General features: G+C 52.7%; 1 protein-coding gene across 1 annotated transcript in view; it reads right to left on the bottom strand.

Annotated features, from left to right (window-relative positions):
- The window catches only part of LOC117889865 (low-density lipoprotein receptor-related protein 2), a 111051-nt gene that overhangs the window by 5598 nt on the left and 84286 nt on the right, over positions 1-21167 (bottom strand). Inside the window, exons 2-8 of the mRNA XM_034794376.1 lie at positions 15891-16091; positions 15669-15800; positions 8851-9126; positions 8525-8779; positions 6144-8456; positions 315-5963; positions 32-243 (exon numbers count right to left, since the gene is read on the bottom strand). Coding sequence (XP_034650267.1) covers positions 32-243; positions 315-5963; positions 6144-8456; positions 8525-8779; positions 8851-9126; positions 15669-15800; positions 15891-16091 — 9038 coding nt within the window. The remainder of the gene's footprint in view (positions 1-31; positions 244-314; positions 5964-6143; positions 8457-8524; positions 8780-8850; positions 9127-15668; positions 15801-15890; positions 16092-21167) is intronic.

The following is a 21167-nucleotide window of genomic DNA, read 5'->3' as shown; positions in this document are numbered from 1 at the left end:
GGGTTGGACTCGGCTTGCTTGTTGGACTTACCTTATTGATGCACCTGCCATTGCCGCAGGTGAACATATCCTCGCCGCATGGCTGCTGTGTGGCACAATTGTGAAGGGTTGTGTTCTCATCGGCACCGTCCACGCAGTCGGGGTCACCATCGCAGATCCACTTCTTGGGTATGCACTGAGCCCGCTGCCACGATTTGTTCTCCACGCACGTAAACTCAGTCTCCTCATCGCACTTGCGATCATCTGAGCAAACGAAAAGAAAAGGAATATAAAGATGCAAGTGGGGGGGGGGGGGATAAATGAGGATTACGCACTGCACTGATGTCGATTATCCTCGTCGCTGTTGTCCAGGCAATCGTTGTCCCCGTCGCAGATGTAAATTCTCGGTATGCAGTTGCCATTGTCGCAGGTGAAGAGATCCCCGAAGCAGGTGCGACCCTCGGACTTGCAGTAATCTGGCGGCTCGTCGGCACCGTCGCCGCAATCGTCGTCTCCGTCGCAGTACCAAGTGGCGGGTATGCAGCGATGATTGGGGCAACGGAAGCTGTTGGTGGGGCAGGTGCGCTGGCCGCAGTGCAGCGGATCCTCGTCGGAGTTGTCGCCGCAATCGTTGTCGCCGTCGCAGAGCCAGTACGGCTCCACGCAGATGTTTGTCTTCTCGCACTTGAGATGATTCGCCGGACAGGTGGTGTTCATGGGACAGCGCTCGTGCGTCTCATCAGAGGTGGCATTGTCCTTGCAATCGTTCACCCCGTTGCAGACCTGCGCCTGCGGTATGCAGCGCCCGTTGCCGCACGTAAACTCCCCGTCCACGCAGGGCGGATAGGTGCAGCCCAGCTCATCGGAGCCATCCTTGCAGTCATTCTCGTGATCGCACTTCCACGACTTGAAGATGCAGCGGCCGTTGTTGCAGCGGAACTCGTTCGGCGAGCACGAATGGTACGCGCAATAGTTGGGATCCTCGTCGGAGTTGTCGCCACAATCGTCGTCACCGTCGCAGGACCACATCCGCGAGATGCAGCGCCCGTTCTGGCAGTAGAACTTGCTCGCCTCGCACGTATTGTTGCGCGGCGCACACATTCGACCCTCGTTGACCACCTTCGTGTTGTCGTCGCACTTGCACTCGGCCTTGCCGTTGGGCGCCGGGTGGCAGCTCTGGGCACAGCCGCCGTTGTTGATGCGACACGGATTGACGTCGCACTTCTGCCTGTCGGCGCTGTAGATGCGAATGTCGCGCGGCGAGTCCTCCAGCCGCTTCACCATCTCCACCATGCTGGCGCCCGTGTGCTTCTCGGCACGATAGACGCCGCGCAGCTGCAGATCCGTCCAGTAGATGTAGTTGCGGAAAACGGTGATGGCAAAGGGGTAGATGGTGGCGGCCACCAGGAGCTCTCGATTGCGGCCCTCCAGGTCGCTGCGTTCGATCTTCTCGCGCACCGCATCCGTCCAGTAGAGCCGCCGCTCGTCATAGTCAATGGCCAGGCCGCTGGGCTGCGACAGATCCTTATCCACGATGGCCCGCTTCAGCGAGCCGGCCATTGTGGTGCGAAAGATCTTGCCCGATGTCCCGAAGCGTCCCCAGTCCGTGAAGAACAGTGTCCCGTTGCATGGGTCCAGGACGATGGCTCGCGGTCGCTCGACCCGCGCAATCATCACCAGCTCAGTGCCATCGAGATTCATGGCATAGATCGAGTTGTTCGAGCTGTCCGTCCAGTAGATCTTGTGCTGCGTCCAGTCGTAGGCGATGCCCTCGGGATTGATGCCCTTGTTGAGGACGACCGTGATGTCGCTGTGGCTCGGCTTGTTCGCCTTTGTGTAGGCAATCTTGGCCCAGGGTCGGATCTGGGTGTACAGCATCCGATTGTCGGCAAAGTCAAAGTCCAGGCCCACCACATTGGTGAGATTTGTGAGCGGCGTAAACGGCACCTCCGTGGAGTGTGGATCGAGGTTCACAGCTCGGATCTCGGTGCGTGTGGCAAACACCAGATACTCATTGACCGACTCACACTTGCGCTCATCCGGCGCCAGCTTGCCGGTGGCACACTCGCAGCGGAAGTTGCGTCCGCCCGTGACAGAGTCGGGGGGGAAGCTGAAGCAGAGCTGGTCGCAGCCGCCGTTGCCCAGATGGGCGCACGGATTGCTGTCGTCCTGCGGCTGATTGTTGATGTTGTAGATGGCAATGTCGCGCAGCTTGTCGAGGTTGGTGCGCACTCGCGTGACCACCGAGTCGTTGGTGTTGTGCTTGGATGCCTTGAAGACGGTCATCAGATTGCGGTCCACCCAGTAGACATCGTTCAGGTAGACGGCAATGCCAATGGGGCTGGGCAGATCGCGACGAATGACCTTGCGATTGGCGCCGCTGTACGAGATCTTCTGTATGGTGTCCAGCTTTGAGTCCACCCAGTAGATGTCGTGCGTCTGCATGTCGATGGTGAGGTCGCGCGGCAGGGATATGCCCGAGGTGACCAGCGGTGTCCACTTGCTGCCATCGAGCAGCGCCTTGCCAATGCGCGGATGCTGGCCATAGTCGATCCAATAGAGCAGCCGCTTGATCGGATCCACTGCCAGCTCGCGCGGCGCATCGTTGGTTGTCTTCACCAGCACCTTGCGATTGCTGCCATCCAGCCAGCTCACCTCCACGTAGTTCTCGTGCGGATAGACATTCGTGAAGTACATGTTGCCGGCCACCCAGTCGATGGTGAGGCCGCGGATGCCATTGCTGCCAATGCCATCCTTGACCACATGCTGCAGATCGGTGCCGTTCGGTCGCGAGCGGAAGATGCCGTTCCAGTAGCCGCGATTGAACTCCGCCCAGTAGATCCACTGCTCCCGATACATCACGTCCACGTGGAGAATGTGATGGCCCGGTCCGCTGACGGGCACCATGGCCTCGGAGCTGTCGCTCAGGCTGTAGCCGCGGATCATGTCCAGCTGCGAGACGACGGCGAATGTCTTGTAGGCCACGCAATTGATCTCGTTCTCCTTGCGGTAGCCAATGCCGCAGGCGCAGGTGCGCGATGCCGCTGGCCCGGGGATGCACAGATGCTTGCAGCCGCCGTTGTTCGTCTGGCAGGGATGCTGCATGGTGGCGCGCTTCTTGTAGATCATCATCGAGCGCAGATCGGGCTCGTTGTCGACAATTGTCTTGGGATTGTCGCCCTTGGGCAGGTCCACGCGCACAATCTTCTCGTAGACAGGGTCCAGATAGTACAGCCGATGGTCGAGGATGCCCAAGCTGCGTGGCTTGGCAATGGGATGGCCGTCCGTCATGATGATCATGTGATCCTCCCCGTTGTAGTCCATCGAGCCGATAACCGGCGGATTGCTGGAGCTGTAGTACAACATTTTCTTCTCAATGTCCACGGCAATGCTCTCCGGATGGGTGAGATCCTGGAACAGCAGCTGCGCATTCTGGCCATTCATGTCGACGCGTCCAATCTTCACGGGCACCTCGAGCACCCCGTTGTCGATCCAGAAGAGCTTGCCCTCGCTGGGATCGAGCACAATCTGCTTGGGCCGCGACACCGAGTTGGGGTAACCGTCGTTGGCCAGGATGATGGTGCGATACTTCTGCTTGCCATCCACGCGCACCGCCTCGATGTTGCTGGCCACGCGGTTGCCAATGTACAGATTGCGGCCCAGCCAGTCGAAGGCAATGGTGTAGGGGGCGCCCACAATGCCATTGTCTGCGCCCAGGAAGAGTGTCTTGTTGCCGCCGCCGTAGGGCGTCGTGTAGATGGTGCAGTTCTCGTCATCATCCTCGCGCCCCTGCACCCAGTACAGCGTCTCGCCCTTGCGATCAAAGTCCAGTCCGGTGCTGCTCTCAATGCCAATGACGGGTGCCAGGGCGCCGGCGCGTGCATCGCCTCCATTCAGCGGCAGATCGACTATCTGTGTGCCCTTGACGACCATCAGGAATGGATTCTCCTCCTCGATGCAGCGACCCTCGCTGAGCAGCTTGAAGCCGGGCTTGCACTTGCACGAGTAGCCCTCGGTGACGCTCGGACTGAGCAGGCACAGATGCTGGCACTTGGCCTGGGCACACGGATTCGGATGCATGGGCTGCAGGCTGGCATGGTGCACGTGTATGGACAGCGGCTGGCTAATCAGATGAGAGACGACGGTCTGGTTCTTGCCACGGAACTTGTTCGCCGAGAGCACACGGTTCAGCTGGCGGTCCGTCCAGTAGAGCGTGTCCTCGAACAGGGACAACGAGTGCGGATGCAGGAGATAGTGGCTGCTGGCCAGCACCTGCTGCCGCCCGGTGCCATTGTAGTAGCAGAAATCAATAAAGTCCAACTTGGAGTCGGCAAAGTAGACCCGCTTCGTGGCTATGTCCAGGGTGAGGCCGTTCGGCCAGTAGATCTTTGTGTTGATGATCGTCTTGCGCATTGTGCCGTCCATGCCGATGCGCTCGACGCGCGGATTCTCCCCCCAGTCGGTCCAGAAGATCCACCGTGCACCCGGACTGGGATCGATGCACATGCCGCGCGGCTGCGTGATGTTCTCGCGCACCAGAACCAATCGATTGGAACCGTTCTCGGCGGACACCTCGATGGTGTTGAGCTTGCTGTCCAGCCAGTACAGATTCTGCGCTATCCAGTCGTAGGCGAGTCCCTCGACCAGATCCAGCCCCGTGTTAATGATCTCCTGCGGCTCCATGCCGCGGTCCAGGCGCGAGATCTTCTTCAGCTTCATGTCGCTCCAGAAGATGGTGCCCGTGTGCATGTTCGAGGCGGTGGCCACCACATTCTCCACGATGATGGGCACCCGCTCGAGGCCCTGCTCCTTGAGGTCTGCCACCAGGATGGAGTGCCGATTGGAGATGATCAGGAAGGCGGCCGTGTGGTTGACAGCCTTGCAGGTGTGCTTGTTCGGCTCCAGGACATACCCATCCGTGCAGGAGCAGAAGTACGAGCCCTTTGTGTTGGTGCACTGCTGCGAGCAGAGTCCCGGGGGATCGCACTCGTTGGTGTCGATGCAGGTGAAGCCATCAATGCCGATCTCCGAGCCGGGCGGGCACACGCAGAGCGCGCCGTTTGGTGTCTTCTGGCAGAAGCTGGAGCACTGCCCCGTCTGGTGTTCGCACTCGGCCAGGTCACAGCCCTCACCCTCGTCGGCACCGTTCGGGCAGTCCTGCGTGTCGTCGCAGACGGAGGTGATGTTCACGCAGCGCTCGCTGACGCCCGGACACTGCCACTGGCCGTGGGGGCACTTGAAGGGTGGCGGCACGCATGCGTGCTCCGCACCCTCGTCCGAGTTGTCGCCGCAGTCGTCCTTGCCGTCGCAGATGTACGCCTTGAACACGCAGTTGGTGTTGTTGCACTTGAAGAAATTCTGGGCGCAGGTTATCTGGCCGCAGTCCTGCTCGTCCGAGTGATCGGAGCAATCGTTGGAGCCGTCACAGTGCCAGGCGATCGGTATGCAGAAGCCCGTCGACTTGCAGCGGAAATGCTTCTCCAGGTTGCACTGGTTGGGCCCCATCGAGGGGCAGCCGACCTCGTCGCTGCCATCGTTGCAGTCCGGTATGCCGTCGCACTTGTACGACTCCTCCACGCACTGCCGCAGGTCGGAGCACTTGAACTGATTCGTGAGACAGCTGATCGGCGGACAGTCCTTCTCGTCCTGCTTGTCAAAGCAATCATCGTCGCCGTCGCACACCCAACTCTGCGGTATGCAGTGGCCGGTGCGCGGACACGTGAACTGGAAGTAGGCGCACGTCTTCTCCGCACAGAAGTCACCCTCGTCGCTGCTGTCGCCGCAATCGTTCTCGCTGTCGCACTTCCACATGTTCGGGATGCAGCGGCCGTTGGCGCAGGCGAACTGCGAGGTGCCGCATGTCACATTGCCGCACTCCAGCTCATCTGAGTTGTCGCCGCAGTCGTTCTCCTGGTCGCAGCGGAAATTCTGCGGTATGCAGCGTCCCGATCTGCATTGGAATTCGTTTGATCCACATGTTGGCTCTGCAATGGATGCAACAACAAGTGCAAATTCATTATTGTTATTCTCACAAGTGAATATTGTGTGAACGATAGTTTGCGGTCATAACTAAATGTTATCGATAGTTGTGTGCGATCACTGAAGATCAAACAAAATCAACGCGCAACGGAAAAAATGAGTTAATTTTAAGACTGAGGACTTACTTGTGCAGTTCTGCTCCTCATCGCTGTTGTCCAGACAGTCATCGTCGCCATCGCACACCCACGACTTGGGTATGCAGCGCTGGTTGTTGCAGGTAAAGTCCCACGAGTTGGGGCATGGCTGGACGGGTGGCTCGGCACTGGGATCGGGCACACAGCTCATCTGATCATCGGCCAGGCGCTCACCGTAGGGGCAGGAGCAGCGTGCCTGTAGGCGACCCACCGACGGTGCAATCTCCCCACCGGTGCCATTCTGCGGTGCAATTGGCACTGCGAAGCAAATCTTCTGGCAGCCGCCATTGTTCCGATTGCAGGGCTGTGTGTCCGCGATGCGCTGCACCTCGTGGCTGTACACCTTGACGCCATAGAGGCGATTGGTCTGCGGCTCGCGCACCATCATCTCCTCCTGCTCGCCGGTGAGCTTGTGCAGCCGAATAATGGCGTCCAGCCTCCAGTCCGTGATGTACATCCAGTCATTGTGGATGACAATCGAGAACGGATGACGGACGAGGCGTGAGTTCACCGTCTTGATGTCGGTGCCATCCAGGTTGGCGTGCTGGACATGGTCGAGCAGGGCGTCACACCAGTAGACGCGATCCTCCTTGAAGTCAATGGACAGGCCATTGGGCCAGCCGAGGGTCACGTTCTTGAAGACCAGCAGGCCGGTGCCGTCGGTATTGGCTCGCGTAATGTTCGCCGGTCTGTCCCACTCCGAGAAGAAGATGAAGCCCCGATTGGGATGGACGACAATGGCGCGTGGCCGCTTCAGGTTCTTGAGCAGAGTGCGTCGATGGGTGACATTGCGCGTGGAGAGCACATTGAGGGTGCCCTTGCGGGAGTCAATGTAGTAGAGATTCTTGGATGCCCAATCGACGGCAAGGCCCTCGACGCCCTCGTTCTGTGAGGCGAGCACAATCTCCCGGCCGGTGCCGTTCCGGTGCACCCGATAGATCACATCCTGCAGCACATCCGAGTAGTAAATGAACTCGTCGCGCGCATCAAAGTCGAGGCCCACGAAGCGGGCACGTCGCGACACAACCGGCATGATGGCGTCGCTGAAACCCTCGATGACCGGCTCCAGCACCTTGCCCTTGATGAAGCGCTGCTGCGAGTACATGAGGAACTCGCCCACGGGCTTGCACAGCTTTAGGTCCGTCTCCAGCTGGTAGCCCGTGGAGCAGGCACAGCGGAAGCCCAGCCCTGTGGGCGCACCCTTCACGGCGGTGACGATGCACATGTGATTGCAGCCGCCATTGTTGTTGCCGCAGGGATTGGAGACACGCGGCTGGCTGAGCGCATGCACCGCAATGATGCCCTTCGGCTCGCGGATATCCTTGGCCTTGTACGTCACCTGAATGGAGCTGGGACCCTCGAACTTGTCCACCGACATGATGCCCTGCTTGGTGGCGTCCGTCCAGTAGATGCGATTCTCGAAGAGCGCCAGTCGCGACGGACTCGGCACCTGCTGTCCCCGCAGCACCATCACGCGGTGAGCGCCCTCGTAGTCCACCGACTCGATGTAGTCCAGCAGGGAGTCGCACCAGAAGACCCGCTTGCCAATGATGTCCACGGTCACGCCGCTCGCCTTGTACGCCGCCTCGGAGACAATCGATCGGGCGTGGGTGCCGTCCATGTGGGCGCGCAGCACCTGTCCGCCGTCGGCGACGAACATGAGGCCAGCGGTTGGGTCGAGCGCCAGATCGGCGGGGCTGGTTAGATTGGAGCCCAGGACGACAGCGTGCCACTGGCCGCTCAGCTCGAAGACATCGATCTTCTGGCCCACCAGGTCAGCCACATAGATCTTGTCGCCCACCCAGTCGACGGCCAGAGCCACCGGCGCCCATGTGCCGGGCAGCGTCTGGTCGAAGGGGGAGACAGCCTTGTTCAGTGGATCGAGGGGCAGGGACTGCACCTTCCGCGTCTTGATGTCCGACCAGTAGAGCGTGTTGCGGGCGTAGTGAAAGGAGACGCCCGCCGCGGCGGTGGCATTGGCCAGAATTCGCGGATCGGCGCCGTGGGCAAACATTCGCATGATGGCCCGATCGTGGGCAAAGATCAGCTGCAAGTTATTGGCATCCGGGGCGATGCACTTGGAGTCGTTGATCAGCGTGTAGCCCTGGGCGCACTGGCACGTGTAGGAGCCCAGGGTGTTGGTGCACAGCTGGTCGCAGTGTCCCCACTCGGCGCACTCATCCAGATCCACGCAGGTGCGGTTATCCGGTGCCAGAGACTGGCCGGGTCGACAGTAGCAAACGCCGCCCGTCAGCGAGGGTCCGCACTTGAACTCACAACTGAGCGCGGGACAGGAGACGATAGCTGACGAAGGGGAAAGGTTAAAATGGCAGACAGGAGAGAGGAAGACAGGAATCTGGCAGCAGACTTACAGCAGTTGGTCTCTTCATCGCTGCCATCCTCGCAGTCGCGCTTGCCGTCGCATAGCTGCGACTTCAGGATGCACTTGGGGGCACCATTGACGCCGCCGCGTGGACAAAGGAACTTGTTGTCCGGACAGGCGATGGCCGTGCAATTGGCCTCGTCGCTCTTGTCCGCGCAATCGTGATAGCCGTCGCAGTGGAAGTTGTACGGAATGCAGAGAGCATTCGTGCACCGGAACTGGGCGTGATGGCAGGGCGGAAAGTCTGCAACAAAAAGAAGTGACAGAGAAGTGGATGAGAGGCACTGATGGGCATAGGTCGCTGGCTGCACTTACTGCATCCTTGCTCATCCGAATTGTCGCCGCAGTCGTCGCGATGATTGCATTTGAGGGCCGCATCGATGCACTTGTGTCCGTTGGCGCAACGGAACTGATCCAGGCGACAGGCCACGCCGTTGCAGTTGTCCTCGTCGCGTCCGGTGCGGCAATCGAGATAGCCATCGCAGCGCTTCTCCTTGGGCACACAGGGTCCGGCCAGGCGGGTGCCCTCCGCGGGGGCAGCACCATTGGGGGCATTGCAAAAGACATCCGTGTGCTGGCACTTGCGATAGGCTGCACGTTGAATTGGGATAAACGAAAGGAGAATTGGTATTTCCAGTCGCAGTCATTGCACTTAATTAGGTAGCCACCCGCAACCCGCTCCAAGACGATGTAGAGATGTCTCAGGTGTGATTAATTGCCTTTGCATCAGGTCAATACGAAGGACGTGCCAAGGCCATCAGGCCACCAAATAAACACCCTACCAATACCCCACAGCCACAGTTTCCCACTCCCCAGTGTGTGTGTGGAGGCCATAACTCAATGGCCAAGAAAGCAAAGGCCCAGCGGGTGTCCCAGACTCTCAGCACTCGCTGGACACGGGCATTGTTCCCTCTCTCTCTCTCTCTCTCTCTGTCTCTCTCGGAGATTGTCGGCTTAAAAATGGGTGCCAACAAAACTATTTGTGCTGCCAAAGACATTAAATTTTGATGCCAGACATTCGGCAGAGAAGTATTGCCTCGCCTCTGATGGAATGGCTGAAGGGTTGGGTTGGGGTCTTGGATCTGGGATTGTGTGTTTGGGTTTTGGGTTGGGGATGGCACACGCATGGCGTATACATAATGCATGCTTGCTGTACAAATGTCGGGCGTGATTGTCCGTCTGTCCGTCTGTCTGTCCGTTGCTCTGTCCGGGTGTTCATGTCTGTGTCCGTCGCTGCCTGCCATCTGTCTGCCGGTCCTCCCACCGTATTGTGCACTTGAGTTGTGTGTGTGTGTGAGAGTGTGTGTGTGTTGGCAGGCAAAAGTGCTATAAATTATCGAGTAGTTGGTTGCAGGACACACCCATTCCTTTAGCAGCGAAACACGCAAAGGAAAATCCAGACCTGGAGCTACCCTGAGGTACCACTGATACTTAATGATCTTCTCTGCCATTCATTTGGTGCATTATGCCCCTTCGCTATTGTAGTACAGGGTACCAGGGTTGTGGTTGGCCCAAGAGTTTGGTTTAACAAGAAAAAGGCAGCGGCGGGACTGGCCTGGCCTGGCCAAAGTCGTGCATTTGAATGACTAAATTAAAGCAACTGCCATGGATCAGGACCTATAGAATATGATATATGTGTGCGTGCGTGTGTGTGCGTGTGTGTGTACACTGTACAGTGAAGACTCTACTGGTCTTCAAAGCTTCAAATCTACGCTCTGGCACTCGGCCACTTGTGGCACACAGCAATGACTCCCACGGAGAGCCTTCCTTTACAGTGTGTTGTGGGGTTTTTGTGGAGGCAACGATATAGTCGGGTTAACTTGATCTATGCCTCGTGCTTGGGTCCGTCCGTGGCTTTAGACGTCATAAAGTTTGCGGAGAGTATTTTACGAGTATGTCCCCGGCCACTACCGGCTACTGTCTCCTTCTGCTTCTGCTTCTGCTGTTGTTTCGGTACAGTTGCCCCCGCCTACATTAACTCCCGGAACATTAGCGCGGAAGCCCGGCAATGTGGGTTTGGGGGTAGCAGTGGGAGCAGCACCCCTGGAGGAGCATCCGAGTGTGGCAGAGCAAACTTAATTAGTGCAAGTTAAACAAGCCAAGTTGTATAAATATTCCCCAACAGCGGAAACTTTCTCTAGCACAACAATGAAATGGAATGCTGCGTATCCCACTCCCCATCATCCCACCATTCCACCATCCCATCATTCCACCAACATCTTTCTCTTTCTCTACCTGCAGTCCCGTAAATGAAAACTCCCTCTCGCTCTCACTCACACTCACACTCGCACTCTCCCTCTGTCTGTCTGTATTGACAAAGTGGTGCAACAGTGGAATGGCATGGACTGCCCCTCCTCGACTCTGGTAATCATAAAAATGTGTCACGCACTCCTGCATCCATGAACCTTCGCTCCTTCCTCCTTCCCTCTGTCGCATCTTCCTCTCACTGGAATTAACATTCTCTAATACAAGTGCCGTTCCAGCTGCAATTTGTGGGCGGTGCCATTGGGTGAAGCAAAGATTTACGCCAGCAATTTGTTACAAAATCGTCTGGCAGAGAGTCGTTGTTGCTCTTTCTTTCTTTCTTTCTCCTCTGCTCGCTCTCTTCTAATCTTGTGTTCCATTTACTTTTCTTTACGTTCGCTCTACCGTTGCATGACATAAGCAGCAAAACTCAATAATAAACGAAAATAAAAAGTTCAAACGGGAGGGGGCTTCACCAGGGGAGCGCATAGCAGCCTAGAACCATTGATTACCTACCACTGATTCTACTGATCCTTTATAGTGATCGAACTACAAAATCTTAGAGCTGCAAGGGCATCCAGCAAGGGCTTTTGGCTTCAAGTTTGGCGCCTTCACAAGGTCATAAAAGTTGTAATCTGCTTATTCGGCTTCATTTTGCACCCGGTCCCGTTAGAAGGCAAAAGTTCCGCGTAAAACTTTAACCAGCAGCAGAGCGTGAGAGCGGGAGTGCGCGTGAACGCTAGCGAGAGAGAGGGAAAGAGAGAGCGAGAGTGGCGGGTAGGTGGAGCAGGAAGAAGCTAAGAGCAGGGCGTTGCATTGTTGGCACTTTATAAACACCACGGACGACAACAACTGACACAGCTTTATCTCGCACACACCCACCCCGCTGCACCCCTTCTCCCTTCCACCCATAAATGCTTCATCCGCAGCTCCTAGCTGAGCTTTTTTAAACCAAACACTTTCTAATTGGGTTCCGGGCTCTGTGTTCCCTGCATTAACTTTTATTGCAAGCCAGGACTTTTATGCGTGTATTTGGGTTGAACGGTTGAGAGGGGAGACCACTGGGTGCTGTGTAATTACGCGCGACAAGTGCCACGCCCAGCCATCATGGCAGCACACCCATACCCGCCCATACCCATTCGCGTCACGTTTAGCTGCAGTCAAATAAACGTCAGCTGGAATAGTCGGTACAGTCACAGACACAGTCTACACACTGGCACCAGCACCAGCACTCAAACCACGACTCGAGCTCAGAGAGAAGTACGGCAGAAAGCCGTGGATAACAGTTTATGGACAGTTGAATGCCCCAAAGGGGGGCTGGCCCGGAGGCATGGAGGAAGGAACACTTAAGTTCACTGCCAGGCAGGTAGTCCAAACGAACGAGCGAGCGAGTTAAGCCTTCGGCTTCGCTCTCTTCCCCGGTTTTACGCACTTTTTTACGCAGCAATATCTGCCTCATTAGACGCTGCCTGCAATTAAAACGGGAAATGTCTCCTCTCGTAATCCTCTATACACTCTCTGGGTGACGGTTACCCATCTCCCCTTTACACTTAAAGGAGAGCAGCTAAAAGAGAGCTGGTAAAATGCGAATCTTCCTTGTTGATCCAAGGCACAAGCTCACCAAAGCTTACCGCGCGACAGCAGCAACAGCAGGTAGTCCACAAAAGAGGAAACATAAAGAGAAAAGAAGGAGCAAGCACTCGCTGGATTCGACTGTGAGTTGCCTCGCAACCACGTACTGTTCAAATGTGAGTTAAGGATTGATGTTATTTGTAACGTAATCCCGAGAGCTCATCTCATTACACTCTGCATATCTTCACTCAGTACTAAAGTGGTTTTAGCAGCACGGTAAACGTTTATAGGGTGAGGTCTTAGTCCATCAAAATCAATCTATAAAAGTGGCCACTAGGTGGAATGGAAAAGGAAGCTGACCAGAACGGATGCGATGAAAATTGTACAAGCAAACTTGTGGCAAGTGGCAGCTGTCGACAGCTTGCTGACGTTTGATAACCGCGAATAATAGACGTTCCCAGTGAAGCTGCGAAATGGCTTAGGTAAGCCAGTCGAAGAAACGCCACAGAATGAATTATTCAATAATTATTGATTATAATCAATGCTTGAATTGATTTCTCTCTCTCTCTCTCTCTCTTTAATGTCAATTAAATATTTATAAAATCGCATTAAATTATTGGGAAATGCAGGCAAAATACTCAACATGCATAAATGTATGTATGCAAGTGTCTTCCTTTACAAGAAGACATAAATTATCATATATTTATTTATCGTCTGATGCAAATGGATTATCTTTGTATGCCACACAGCGACCTTATCACCCCCTGTCAAATGCACACCAGCAACACCACCCCACAAGACACGCAAGCCCGCACAACACCTGAAGTAATTAAATAGTTGAAATAAGCCCGCTCTAATATTTATATGCCATAAATTAAGCAAACAAAGGCACAGCGCAGACGACCCCCCACGAGGAGGAGATGTAGGAAGAGGAGTGGAAGCAAGGCCAGAGCCAGAGTCGGAGTCGGAGTCATAGTGAGAACTACTACAACGCAGAGAATATGGATATGAATGCGTTGGGAACTGGAAGGGACACTCTTGTCACTGACGACTGCACGCTCTGACGTTGAAGAAGACGACGACGACGACGGCGACAAGGACGACGACGACGACGCGTTGACACGTACGCAAAATAAATTTGTTAAGAACGCAATAAGAGTGAACATTTTGTCGCCATTTAAGCGCGATAAATTATTGCGCAAGGGCACAGCAGACACGAAGAGACGCCAGTTGGGTGGGTGGGTGGTTGAGGCAACGTCTTATTAAATTAAAATTAAATTTAAACTTGATCTTGTGCGCCCTGCTCTGCTTTGACAGTGCTTTGGGTTGAGTTTGCGTTTGGGCTGCGGCACGACAAAGTTTTGCGCCAAAGGAGTGAAGGAGCCAACGGCCGTCTGTTTCTGCTGCTCGCTCTCTCTCCATCTGTCCCTTCGTCTGTGTGTTTGTCTGCCCGTCGACAAATTGCCCATCTCGCTGAGCTCCCCCTTCCCGCAACGGCGCGAAGTGCTCAAGTGCTTAGTGGGCGAGCACACCGAGCGAGAGAGCGAGAGAGCGATAGAGCGATAGAGCGAGAGGTGTGGTGAGGTGAGGAGAAGAGCAGAGAAGAAAACGAACTGCAGCATAGGACAAAGTTGTGCCGCGTTTGTCTAGCCGTCAGAGTCGTCAAAGCTTTCAGCAGAAGTTGTACAAAAGGCAGAGGGCGGTGCTCAAGGGGTACTTAGGCAGCAGGGTCTGGAGGGGGATACTTGGAAATTGGTCGCCTCAAAGATATTTAAATATTTGTTTGTGTGTCTGTGCTCGGGTGTGTGGATGTGCCTGTGTGTGTGTGTGTGTGTGTGTGTGTTTGTGCATACATAAATCTTAAATAACAAGCAATAAATGCTCCTCTACAAGTCCTGGGCACTTTTTGGCGATTTGCATGTCCATCCCGCCGCTGCTCTGCTCTCTTCCCGCATTCATTCTCCTGCCAAACTTTTAATCAAAATGTGCGGCACACAGTCTGCCAGCCGAATGCACTTGAACTTTATGCTGAAGAGAGAGAGAGAGAGAGAGGGAGAGGGAGAGGGAGAGCGAGCAGAGTGTGGGGTGACAGAAGAGAGCGAGAGACCAGAGCAGAAGCAGATAGCACAGAGAGCTTTTCCACTACACAAAGTCCAGCCAGCCGAGCGAGAGGCTCTTGAAAATGCATTAAATTCTTTGCTGAACGAGCAGACAGCGCCGATGCCACCCAGGAAGAGGAGCCACGCGAACGGGCATGGAATGTGAGGCCATACAGCATCAGAGTCTGTCAGTGGATTATTAAAGTCATCAACGCAGCTCACAGTCGGCAAAGGATTGCTCCACATGTTACTTGTTTGAGTGTTCTTAATTACCGGCAGACGGATCTGCCTGGTCTGGGCAGTCAAGAAGGTTGATAAGCGCAGTGACAATTGCCATACTCGCTCATCCGAACTAGTGATCTGTAGCCCCATTTGTTGTCCCATCTCTGGGTATATTTCTAGCTTCATCTGCCAACTGCCATTCCCGTTGTGTATCCCCAAAGTTGGAGAAGTCATTGGCCTGAAGTCTTAACGTCATTTCTAAATCGATTCATGAAGCTCTCAACAGCAGAAATCATTATTTGCAGTACATTCATTTCCCAGGTGGCACTGCTGGACCGCCTCTGGAGATAACGAATGGGGGTTTAAGGTGAGAGACCCTTCCCTACACACACACAAGGAACATTTATTTATGGCCCAACATCAAATTGATCAATTCCTGTGAGCGAGTCGGAGTCGGAGTCGAAGTCTGAGTTGAGTTTTCCTGGTGGCTAATTTTCGGCACATACCTGAGCTCCGTTCACAAGGGCCATATATATGTGTGTACATATTTACTATACATATATTGGAGCATACAAATGCATGAATGTATTTGCTGTAGCAAAGGTTAGCTCAAAAACCAAAGCAACACAGGAGCTGCGGTTGGGCCCTGGGCTGCTCCCCGGGTCTAAGCATGTGAATTTGTTGAAATTTGCATAAATAAAATTGGTATAATAAAATGTAAACATTTTGCTAAGCAAATTGTTGTGCAAGAAGGCAAAGGATTCGCTCCAAAGGCATCCACTATGGGGACGGGGATGGGGATGGGGATGAGCTAACCAATATTTGTCGAGTCAACAAATTTACATTGAAAGCGAGAAAAGGCACGACTTCAGCCGACTTCCTTCCACTCCAGTCCTTGACTTGGAATTGAATTTGGTTGTACGCGTTCTTCTGGGAGTTACATGCCCGACACCCTGAGTCCCTGAGTCCCTGAGTCCCCACTCCCTGTGTACTTACTGCACTGCGCCTCATCGGACTTGTCCTCGCAGTCCTCGATCATGTCGCAGCGGTAGTGCGGGGGAATGCAGTACGTTTTGTTGAACACGTACTGTCCGCAGTTCAGTTGAGGCGTCTCGCACTCGGGCGGTGCTGGAAAACATGAACATCATATTGAGTGAGGACAAGGATTAGGATTAGGATGGGGGCGTACTCCCTCAATTATTAATTGGCGCCACTTACGACATGACTGCATCTCGTCCTCGCCATCGTCGCAGTCCTTCTGGTAATTGCAGACCCAATGGTGCGAGATGCATTTCCCGTTGTTGCAGCGAAACAAATCCGTGGGACAGTCCGCATTGCTAACGCCGCTGCTGATGTTGCCGTCCAGGGTGCCGCTGCTGCTGCCGCTGCCGCTGCTGCTGCTGCTGCTGAGGCTGCCACCTGAAAGGAGTCCCAATGGTAGAATGTGTGAGCAAAAGGCAAGCGCTTAGTTTATTGATTCATCCATCTACTGAGTCAATCCACTGACTTTATAGGAAATGGAAAATTGGGGCTTGGTTGGTCGGTTTGCCAGTTTGATTTAGCCGCAATTTGGCCAAAAGTTTGCTAATAACCCGTGACTCTCACGGCTGACTGAGGCACTAAACAAGCTGGCAAGTGGCAGCTGCTGGCAGCCAGAGAGGCGAGAGGCAACAACAGGGACAACAAAAGACTGTCATAAAATGGCAGCTGTAAGGCGCTCGCTTGGGCTCTCAACTTTTGTGGCTGCCAAAGCTGCCATGCCTAATGGCCTTGTCACACACACACACACACACACACACACACACACACACATGAGAGAGAGAGAGAGAGAGAGAGAGAGAGAAAGAGCTGCAGAAGATGGGACGTTAGAACGCGACCGGAAATGCTTAGCTGGGATTTCTTCTCGCTGGTGTGCCCGGACACGACAGCCTGGCCGGGACAGGAATGGTAATGGGAGCGAGCAGCGGGGGTAGCGGGTAGCGGGCGAAGAAAGAAACGAAGTGGAGCTTGAGCGGAGCGCAAAGGATGCGGAGCAGGGACTGGCCTGGGCCTGGGCCTGGGGTTGGAGTTCAGGGGGCCAAGCCTGAGCGCTGACAATGTCATTTGTTTCCGGCTACGTGCACTTTGCACGTGCCCAAGTTTTTGCGGCCAAAAGTGCGCACAGACAGGGAGAGAGACAGGGAGAGAGCGAGAGAGAGAGAGAGAGGGATAGACTGACTGTTGCAATTGCCTTTTCAGTTCAAAGCCTTGAGGAGGGTTCGAAAATGTGTGCCAACAGTTTTGTGGCACCCACCAAATGCTCCTCCAATGAAAGCACTTCCGATCATATCAGGCATTCATTTTATACCAAAAATATGGAACGTTTATTCTAATCGACGTGAAAGATCGGTCTGCAGGGTATTCGGCGCTAGCTGGACCCGCTGGATGGTCTATTTTTCGATTGAGTTGCAACTGATGCAACTTCAACTGCCAAAAGGGATGTCAAAAGGGCAAACGTGAACAATTTAAGGCTGTTCCAGAATAGCTTCTGGCCTGCCGCAAGTAAACCACAGAGCCTGAGCCGCCGCCGCCTCTCCTTGAGTTTGCCAATAGCAACGCCGAACAGGCTCCGAACAGGGCACAAGGAGCGATGTTGTTGTCGTTCATAAAGCGACAGTTGGGAGTTGTTTTGGTGGTTTGGTCTGCCTTCTGCTCGGCTACACAAAACAAACAAATGCAAACACACAGGACAGAGAGGGATGCCACAACACTCCACCACGCCCACACGCCCACACGCCCCCACGCTTTGGGAATGAGCCCAAACTTCAGGTCTAATTATGCATCTAATTAGTGAGTGCATTCTCCTCCGTTTGGCAATTCATGCCAAAATTATTTTTGCCGCTTCTCTGGCGTAATAAAAGGCAAACCGCAGACGACAACCAACACTCAGCGCTCAACGCTACCCTCTCCTCTCCTCTCCTCTCCTCTCCCCTTCCCTACCCAACCCCCCGCCACCGCTGTTTGCAATTGAATTCAAAATTAAGGACGCTTCCCAGCATGCCTTGACACAAAACGAGAGAGAGAGAGAGAGTCCACGAGCCAGCCAAAAACCGAGTCATGTTTTATCACTGAGTATAACTCGCATTTCGGGGTATTCCCCTTTTAATTCACTTCGCACTCGACGTCTGTCTGCGTGTGTTAGAGAGAGAGAGGGAGAGTTGTGCATTATGTTGCACAAATAATAATAATAATTATGGAAATGCTAACGATGCTCTTTACAAACGTGATGGGCACTGTGGACAACCAAACAGCGAAACGGCTTTTTGGATTTGCGAATTCTTATGAACCATTTTAAGGACAGTGTTGGTCAGCGTTGGTCAGTGTTGTAAGCGCATTAAGTCTACTTTTTTTTACTTTTCATAATTTAACAGATAGAAAACTTGTCGAATTATTGCTATCATTTCATTCGAGAGCCACAGTTTGCACTGTCCAGGGGACATGCCCGGAATCTGTTGGGTATTATGTAAAGTAAATTGTACACTACTCGCCATGGCATTATGGCAACTTTTGACTGTTTTTTGGTGGCTATAATGTACATGTTTTTGGGGCTATTTTCTTTGTTGTTTGTTTGTTTGTTTCTTTGCTGTGGGGAGGGAAAAGTGCTCAACTTCGAATAGTTTTTGGCTGCTGCCGGCCGGCAAAACTATTTGTTTCTTGGTCGAAAAAACACGCAGAAAACTCCGCTGGATGCACAGTTGTCACACACACAAAAAGTTGTTTGTTTGCAGAAGAAAGGCGACGGAGTCCAAGGGCAAGGCTTAATCTTGGTCCTTGGTCTCTTGGCCGGAATGCCGTTTCGCAGCTTTAACTTTCGGGGACATCAAAATGCACGTTATTAAGTATTATGTATGTTGTTTTGTTGTTGCTGCTTCTATTTGTTTTTACTGTTATGGTGGCATGTTACGACAACGGCCTGGTCGTGGTCCTGGTCCTGGTCCTGGTCTGGGCTGCTGTCACACCGGGCGGGGTGTACGGGGTGTACATACCCCCCGTTGTCTTCTGCCAACAATGGCATCAACGGTTTTAAGAGCTTACAAAATATTTTGTAATTTTGTCACGTTTCAACTTTGGCGACGTCACTTAAAATTACATTTAACAGCAACAAAAAATACACCGACGAGGAAATAATGTTTGTCTGCGATTCTCCTTTGCTTTCCGCTTTTTTCGGTGGGGACTGGACCTGGTTGTAGTATCTCAAAAGTAGATGAATGTATAGACGGATGGATAGATAGATGGATAGATAGAATGGATGGATGGATGGATGGATGGATGACTGGCTGCAATCATTTCGCTGGCATCCCTCTCTGTGTCGCACGTGCCCCTCCTGCACACACAAATGTCAACTGTAATATATATCGCTTGAGCTCAAGCCTCCCGATCAACGTGCTGACCCCTCGGTCCATATGCCTCTAATTTAGTCCACAGGCAGCGAAATAATCTCCTCACTGAGGCTTTGCATGCTGGCAGGGGCATAAATCAAAAGAGAAAAAGGATTTGAATCAAAGTATTCATTGAGTCCTATCCCTTCAAATGTTGCCATTACATCTCTGATACTGTCACTGGCCAGGGGCAGGGGATGGAGGACAGGGAACAGCCGGACTGATGCCACGAAAAAGTGCAAGGCGCATTCAGATTTCCCTTTGGGTGCTTTTCCCTGGCCCAGTCTGGGCTCTTTCATACATTTATTGCCATGCATTTCCATTACTCACTTGAAGCGGGAGAGGAAGGGGCTGGGGCATGGGGCATGGGGCACGTTATGGCCATGTACATGCTCGTAGAATCGCATGCAGTGTGGAGGAGTGGCGAAATTCTCTTGAAGATTCATCAATGAATTTATCAGTTTTTATAGGCAATTTATTATTTATTGATGGCCATGGCATCAGGATGAATGGAAGGGGTGGAAGGGGTGGGTAGCCTGTACGAGCAGAGGGAGAACTCGAACGCGAAGTACATATATCCATATCCACATCCACATCCATATCCATATCCACATCCACCCGCATGCATATCCTCCGTCTACGAGACAATAACTGGCAACAGCTTTTCAAACTCCAAACGGTTCTCTCTCTCTCTCTGTCTATCCCCCCTTTGCCACCGTCTGCCAATATATACTTTTTTGAATAATGGCCAATGGAAGGCAGTTTGGTCATGTGGGGAGTGCATTTGGCAGTCCTAAAGGAGAGCAAACCAAAAAAAACCAAAAAGCAACCACAAACGCAAACAAGAGGGGAATCGGAGGCACCAGTGGCATCAGAGGAATGGAACGGCAAACACAAAACAATGTTCGGAATACAGTGATGGCCAGATACAAAGGAAATACAAATATGTGTACTCTGAAATATTTCGAATATGCAACAATATGCTGCAACCATTTCGATTTGAGTTGTTTCCTGTGTAACAGAAAAAAACCAAACAAACAAACAAACAAACTCTCTTCAAGTTTAGGGCTAGGCCCGAGCACTACCAATAGACGAGCTACAGATATTAAATGGAAAATATTGTAGTTCTAATTGCTTGTAATATGAGAACATTCAATTGTAATTGGAAATGGTCGTCAGTCAGCCACTTTTCGTTGATGTCAGCTGCGATTGTAGTCGATATCAAAGTGATTTATGTAAAGCCTATTTTCTTAATGATTTAATTGGCATTAAGATTGAAATGGCATTTGAATTGTAAATCGTTTCCACTTGGTATATTTTACATATTGCATTTTCATTATCATTTCTTCATATTTGTAAATACTTTTTGCTCCACACTTGATTAGCAGACTTGACTTGGTGGCATCTCCGTTGCCGGATGTTGGCCAATGTGAAAATTGTGCCACATGCGGGCAGGAATCGATGACCACAGCAATCGCACACACACATTGTGCATACATATGTAACCCCAGATTGCGGCACTGCCGCTGCCAGACCGTGATTTTCGTACGTGATTCGATGGGTCGGAAAAGGGCAGCAGCTGGGACTGGGGCTGGTGCTGAGGCGAGAGCAGGGCAGCGCAGCGCAGCGTGTGATTAATTTATAATAATAAATAAATAATTAATTGCACTGCAAAATGCGCCATAAAATGCATATTCCGGCATTAACTTATAAATAAATTCGTGACACTAAATCACATGACAAATTTTCCAGCAGCATTCAATGTGATAAATTTCAAAGTGCCACAATGCCAGCAACAAACCAAAAATAAATCCCACCAACAATATTTATGTAAATGCATGTTAAAAAACAAAAGCAAAAGCAGCAGCACACACACACACACACATAGTAATAGTCATTTACATACGTATGTGTAGGTGCGAATTACAACTGTGAAATAAATAAAATATTTGTGCGGCTTAACCCTTAATACCAAAGACCATCCATCCATCGACAGAATAAAGAACTCGGTTGATGGGAGGGCAAGAACCCTAAGAATAAAACAAATATATGTACCTGCATATAGATAAATAAAACA

This window comes from Drosophila subobscura, chromosome A (assembly GCF_008121235.1).
Source record: "Drosophila subobscura isolate 14011-0131.10 chromosome A, UCBerk_Dsub_1.0, whole genome shotgun sequence".
Classification (NCBI taxonomy): Eukaryota; Metazoa; Arthropoda; class Insecta; order Diptera; family Drosophilidae; genus Drosophila; species Drosophila subobscura.
Note: the sequence above shows the minus strand (reverse complement) of the source record. Positions and strands in the feature narration are given on the sequence as shown.